The sequence below is a fragment of the Pleurodeles waltl genome, chromosome 3_1 (assembly GCF_031143425.1).
Source record: "Pleurodeles waltl isolate 20211129_DDA chromosome 3_1, aPleWal1.hap1.20221129, whole genome shotgun sequence".
NCBI classification, from domain to species: domain Eukaryota; kingdom Metazoa; phylum Chordata; class Amphibia; order Caudata; family Salamandridae; genus Pleurodeles; species Pleurodeles waltl.
Genome location: NC_090440.1, coordinates 617,975,258 through 617,982,363, shown reverse-complemented (window position 1 = coordinate 617,982,363; position 7,106 = coordinate 617,975,258). Strand labels below are relative to the sequence as shown.

At 40.5% G+C, this 7,106-nt stretch overlaps 1 protein-coding gene across 3 annotated transcripts in view; it reads right to left on the bottom strand.

Moving 5' to 3' along the window:
• Nucleotides 1–282: 282 nt before the first annotated feature.
• The window catches only part of TMEM80 (transmembrane protein 80), a 112,324-nt gene continuing 105,500 nt past the window's right edge, over nucleotides 283–7,106 (bottom strand). For 2 of the 3 annotated variants that reach the window (XM_069223094.1, XM_069223093.1), the window contains exon 5: nucleotides 391–2,916. In XM_069223094.1, the coding sequence (XP_069079195.1) occupies nucleotides 2,711–2,916 (206 nt within the window). In that variant the 3' untranslated portion in view covers nucleotides 391–2,710. Of the gene's footprint in view, nucleotides 2,917–7,106 lie in introns of all 3 variants that reach the window. The other variant, XM_069223095.1, reaches the window with a different exon arrangement.

The window sequence follows — 7,106 nt, the reverse complement described above, 5'->3', positions numbered from 1 at the left end:
ACTTGCAATTTGCGAGTCGCTCCGACTCGCAAATTGCAAGTCGCAATTTCCAAAGTTGCTACATCTGGCCCCAAATCCACTGTATAAAAAATATTATATTTAAATCAAGATACACAACATATTTAAATTAAACTACAAACACAGCTGTAAACCTCAAGAAAGTCGCCGCTGAAAATAGGAGAAAACCATGCTAATTAATACACACCCCAAGAGAAAAATCCTTCTTTCTCTAATGACATAATTTCTTATATCTATTACATAACACATATTATAAAGGACATTAATTTGCCTCAATTCTATACATACACAAAATTGTAGGATTTTGTGGCATCATCACAAGGACATGAACAGTGGAGTTAGAGTGAAGAAGGAGATAAAACATGCAGAAAACTACTCATAAAATTGGAGACAAACTTTCAGGCCCTCATTACAGGTGACCCAATGTCTGAGTCAACATTTATTGAACCCAACAACACAGGATTGGAATTCATCAGACACGATAAACAGCACCCAACATGTGTTTGTTCCTGATAATACAAAAATATGCAGATTTTGGTGATTGCCGCACAACATTTTTAAATCTCGATATTTTTCTGTCTCTTATAATCCAGGCATCACCTCACTGTCTCTGCCACCAAAGCCTGCGATTCACCAGTACTTAAATGAAGGAAATATCCCTGGTGGAGTAGTGGAGACAAGAACTTCAAGTTTTTGTAAAGAAACAACACTGGAGTTCCTCTAGGTATACACTGAGAATGGCAATCTCTTTTTAGCAAATGCACAGCTTTCTGAAACTCGGTGAAGGGTGGTTATGTTTTTTTCAGATACGTCTGTTATTTGTTCACCCTTCTTGAAAAGAATGTGTTCTAACTTTACGACTTAATGTTACTGCTTGTATTCTACTTATCAATATTGTAACTTACAATGGCAGGTCACCTTGAGTACTGAGAATGTATTTTATCACACGATGTTTGAGTGACAGCGCAATGCAAAATAAAAAATGTCACGCCATGCGCTAAGAATCATGATTGGGACCTCTGGGCATCTCCTTGACCCCACACAGGACTGAATGAGATAATAAACATATTCCAACAGTGGATGTGGAATTCTTAGTTTACTAGACCCTGCAACATTTCTACAATCAGACTAAACGTTTTCTTCATTTGCTCATAGGCCAGATGTACAAAGGCCTTTTGCATTTCTTAACGGCCGAATCACAATTTCGGCCTGTTAAGAAATGCAAAACAGCCTTATCCTATGTACAAAGGCCTTTAGGGAATCGCAAAATGCTATTTTTGCCATGTAGAAATCATAGGAAATCGCAAATAGGGATTTCCTATTTGCAATTTCTTGTACAAAGCATTTCATAAAGGCAAAATGAGCACTTAGGAAATGCAATTACCATTGACTTCAAGTCGATGGTAACCATGTGCAATAAAAAAAAAAAAACACCCGAAAATGCTTTACATGTGCACCACTTATTTCGGGGTGCAGCAAGGGGGCAGCCTTAGGTTGAAAGTCACCCTTGCTTTAGCATTCCCTAATTTGCTATTTCCTATAAGGAAATTGTAAATTAGGAACTGCTAAACCATACGTACAATGTACGAATCACTATTAGGGAATTTCTATTTTTGTATATACCATTTCCATTTCCTAAATAGAGATTGCTAAGTGGTCGCTATTTAGGAAATGCAAACTAAAGATTTAATACATCTGGACCATAGTACGCAACAATTTAACAATGTTTTCGACTTTTTAGGATATAACGCTTTCATTGTTCTTAACCGGAGTACTTTCATCACACAAAACATGGAATAAGTAACTTGGAGAGTAAATATTTTGCTGATATAACATTGGTCTTAAAAAGAGTACTGATCAATATGCAAATTAATCATTATGCATTCAATGGTCGTTTGGTCCCATACTGCACACCTATTTTTAAATGGTAATGCACACTCACTCAGTAGCGGCTCACTAAATCGAAAAAGGGTGGCATGTGGCGGAGGGGGAAGGGGACGACGCTGAATAAAAAAATTAAAACAATCACTTACCTGATTCAACGGCGCCACACAGCTCTTCTTCCTCCACTGCAGGCACAGGCTCCCAGCCTGCACTACGGCCAATCCTAACGGTGCCTTCATGCTGCTGGCAGCATGAAAGCAGTGTTAAGATTGGACTGAGTGCCCTGCCAGGGCGCTCCAAGCCATAGTGGGAGCCTCTGCCTGCTGTCTCAAACCTGGCAACACAGTCCCAGGTTGGAGAGAGACAAATGTGCATGTGTGTTTGGCCAGCCTGAGACGGACGGTCAAACATACATGCACACTGATTGGAGTGCTGTGCACTCTCTCTAGGTCCTTATCACGCCCTATGCCCCCCCACCCCTTTAACAATAAAATAATAATAAACACAGTTTATTATTGTTTTATATTTAAATGTTTGCAGCGGCTGCTGCTTGTGGGGATGGGCGATGCTCCTCCGCCATAGTGGAGGAGCCGCAACTGCATTCACTCACGATTACCCTGATGGCAGGTATTCTCACATTAAACTTTTCGGATTTGTTTTTCAGCATTGACAATATTATCCTTTTTCACCTCCCTCAGAAGGAAATGTTGCAGAAAACCAAGTCAATGTCCTTGTAACATATAGCATCTCTCAGAAAGTGACGTAAGGCAGCACTACTCTCTTCTGAACCAATGAATGTTTCAAAGCTCTAACGGACAAAGGCAGCAATGGCAAAGAGTCCCAAGATCAACTCCAATCCATACAGAGCCAGCAAGAGGGCATTAAGGATGACGTCGGCACGCAGAGTGTATGTTTCCCACACCAGGAAGTACACAGACAAGAAAATGCTTCCGATTGTGAGCACTAGGCCAATCGCGAGTGGCTTCTCCTCCTCAGTCAGGTTGCCTTTTGTAGCTTAAGAGAAAAGAAAAAAAAGATATAACAGGTTATTAAGCATCAAGAATGTGATCCGGGTGTTTCATGTGGCTTTTTTCTTGCATTGATTCAGGAATTATACTGGCGTAGTATTTGAAGTTCTAGTAACATTAGTCTAAATTGATAATCAAATATTTCTGTTGGGACATGGTATTCAGGTAATGATAGCCAGCATAGAATATAGTTGGCTTCCATATTTTTACATTTTGAGACACAGTGAAACAAAGTAATATGTCCAGAGCATCCCTTTTCTGTAGCTAGAGCTCCTTCTGATCAGTAAAAAACATTGTGAGCTACTGAAGGTTAAGGATCTTGGCATTGTAACCAGACACCCCCACGTCCAGCTTCAGGGACCGTAAGCCTAATGTTCATAAAGCCAGATATTTTTGTTTGAACAAAATACTTTGACTATGGGCACTATAACAGAGTTGTAGTGTGCATCCTTGAGAGTGTGGTCTTTGGGATGTATGAACATGTCTGCATATGAATGGGATACATGTGTATGGGTGACTCAGAGCATTTGTTGTGTGTGCTCGAGACACAGATTACGCCTTTTGACAAATATAGCAGCGTTATATATATAACGCGAGCATACAACCACTTTCTTTAAAAGGAAGAAATTCAAGCTACAGAAAAATTTACTGCAAAAATGTTCATATTATGGACTTTTTTGGCACTTTAAATTTCTCCCAATTAAAATAATGGCTGTAATTTTCAGATTAAATATGGCACCACAACTACCAGTCACTGGAAGCAAGATGCCTGCTGTGTGTATGGCAACATTTAGAAATGGGCGAAAATTAAACTAAAGTGGTAACTCTATGCGTATATGGATTGCACAAAACTCAGAATTAGAATTCTATTTACAAATAGCAGGCATCTTGCTCCAAGTGGCCTGTAACTATGGTGCTATATTTATAACATAAATATAAAGCCATTTGTGTAAATTGGAGTAATTTAAAGTGAAAAAACATGCTTCATAAAACATTAGGATATAAGTGGCTTAATTGAAAGTGAAGAAACAAATTAGGACAATTTTTCAAAGAAATATTTTTCTTCACATTTTCTCTCATTAAAAAAATACTACTTTTCAGTTGTAAATATGGTGCTATTTAAATTCATTATCAGTATGCTGTCAAGATCAGGAAGAGGAAAGAGAGCGTAAGAAAGAGAAGGGAGGTAGAAATAATATGGATCTATCTAGGCAGTGTGGTTCCTCTTAGGCAACCTCTAAAATCCCTTACCCCACTAGTGTCCTTAAGACAGGTGAGGGGCTAATTGCTAGGGGAAATGTCTGGTAGGAAAGGCGTAGGGAGGTCAAGGAAACCTCCAGGAAAAGTGAACCAGTAAGCCCAGGAAGGTCCAACAGTGGTAAAAATGACCGCCAGAGGTAAAAATACCAATTGTTGAAAAAGGGACACTACCACTCAATTCTGTATGTTGAAGTCATGAGTTTAATAAAGTCAGTCCCATGGCTGACTTAATTCAGAGTAACACAGCACAGATAGGGGGTGCTTTTAAGTTGTTGGCTCCACCAGTGTTGTTCTTAAAGTCACACTCTAAAAGGAGAACGTGGCACACATCCAGTCATCTCCTCAACAGATCCAGATTGCTAAGTGTTTTTGCAAACATTAAAACATTAAGGGAGAGCTTTCTCAAAGGATCTGGTTTTGGTTGGGTTCAGAAAGGTGGCAGGGGAAGAACTAACTAGTGTATTGTTTGCTTCAGAAGAGAGGCAGAACCTAATGAAAGCCTCTGTTCAGTTCTGGTGGCACAAGGCATTAGCCTCTTTGAAGGTAGTGAGGCAGTGCCCGAAACTATTGGCAAACCAGGAGAAGGTTATTATATCCAGGCAATCCAATCTTTATGTGCACATGGAGGGTTGAAACATAATCAAGTTTCTCTGCTTAGGCCCCTGAGTGTAGGGCAGAGAATAGGTGCCAGAAAGAGTTGGTGGGAACAAGACAGGTTGCAAGAAAGAAGAGTTACTGTTACGTTCCAGAATGATGGCTCCCTTAAGTGGAGGAATCAAATCCTACCTAAACCACTAGAGATTTATGAGGCAAGGGGGGAAAGAGACCATGGTCCACAGGGATATTTTTCCCAGAGAATGAAGAGTCACTCCTATAAAGATAGTCATGAGCAATATAAGCCTCCCTGGAGTGGCAGAAGGGCTGAGAAAATTGACTGGTAGGAATCAGGGCATCTTCTACAAGGCTGTATCCTGGTCTGGAAAAAACATGGGTTTAAATTGTTTACAGAAATGGAAAACTGTAGAGATGCTTTAACGATATTCCTCCAGGAAACCTGGTTGTTGGAGTGCCCTGTAGTGAAGGGGTTTGTTGCCATAGCTCAAAATGCCAAGTCCTCACTAAGAGTAGGAGCAGTTGGTGGGTTACTAATATTAGTATCCATACACTGTTGGAGGAAGGTAACAAAGCTCCAAACAGCCTATGTATGCGTCCTCGCAATTGACCTATTTATCAGCATGAGGGGTTAAAGCAAATGCTCTTTCTTGATGTGTATGTTACTCCAATCCGCCCCCTGCCTGGGTGTGAACTACTAAATCCAGTCAAGGCCGTTAAAAAACGGATATGTGATTATCCAGATGCTCTGTTAGTGATGGTGGGATTTTATTGAAACATCACATTTTAAAGAATTTGATGTGGCTATGAAACAGCTGCAGCTAGCATTAAATAATTCTGACTGTGTTTTCTCGGATAGTCTCAAGGAAGGTGAGGGGAGTATTCTGCCTCACTTAGTTAAATTAAATTTGATCAATGTGAACGGTCAGTGTAATGATGATATTCCAGCCATAAGAACCTTTCAATATGAATAATTCAATAAGAAATGGAGACTAATCTTGAGGGGTTTTAAATGGGTAATGTATACAGACATTCTCTTGGATTGATGGAAAGAAGTGACTGTGAAGCCAATCCATAAAAAAAGGCAAAATTAATCAGCCTGCTAATTACCCTCTGATTTTCCTCCTCGATATTCCCTCCAAACTTTATGCTTTAACATTACTAAAACACCTAGCTGCCTGGGCTTTTGATACTGGATTGATCCCTACTGAGCAAGAAGGTTTCAGAGCAGGGCATTCAATGATGAACCACTGTCTCACTCTGTGGGGGAGTCTCAAGGAAGTCAATGGAGTCAATAGGTGGCCTTGGCTGCTGCTTCGTTGACTTCTGAGTGGCATTCTGAAGATGTGGACAGAGGTACGCTTTGGTGAAAACTCCAGTAGTGGAATATATCTGAAGCCCTGCTAGGCCTTGTGATGAAGCTTCATAGTGAAAATCTGGTCCATGATGATCTGGATGGGCTGGGCAATCTATCAAGGAAAATCCCATTGGATAATGGCTTACAGCAGGGGTGTGTCTAAGCACCCCTGCGTTTTAGTCCGTTCATTGTGGTCCTCCCCCAGATGCTAAGTGGTACGCATAGTAACTCTCCAAAGATTGGGGATAGGCATTTCAGCTGTTTTATGTATGCGGACAATCTGGTGGTGATGGATTTTACGCCCATAGGGCTGCAACAAATATTAAATGGGCTAAATTCTTATTGCCTTGAAAATAAACTAGCGATAAATGTTGACAAGACAAAAACCCTGTTTTTTGCGAGAAAGAAAAATAAATGTGCTTGGTTTTTATGAAAGGCGCAGCTGGAGCAGGTTAGTGAGTATAAGTATCTAGGCATGATTTTCTCAGAGGACCTGAGGTGGGATTAACATATGGCCTCTCGGAGACTTTTATTATCAGCAGAAGTGAATGGCCTAAAAAGGTTTGATTGTAAAAATGGCAGTTATACCTTTGAACCTCTAAGTAAAGTCATACAGGGCAAATTGATACCTCAGGCTCTTTATGGAGTGGAGGTGCTGGTAATGAATAGACAGGTTTTGTGGGAAGTCCTAGAAGGTAGTGTCTTGAAGTTGCTTCTGGACTTACCTAAAAATGTGATGATTCAAGTGTAAGGCAGGAGTTGAGAGCTGTAGCATGGAGCGCGCTGGCGGATGCCCGAGCCCTGCATTTTTATTTTTGGATCATAAATGGGGTTGCTGACGATAAACTGTCAGTTGTAATTTTACCTGAGATTCCGTCAACTCTTCCCAGCAAGAGGAACCCTGAGCTAATAATGTTAAAGTGCTTGGGAGTCTCCAACATGCACCC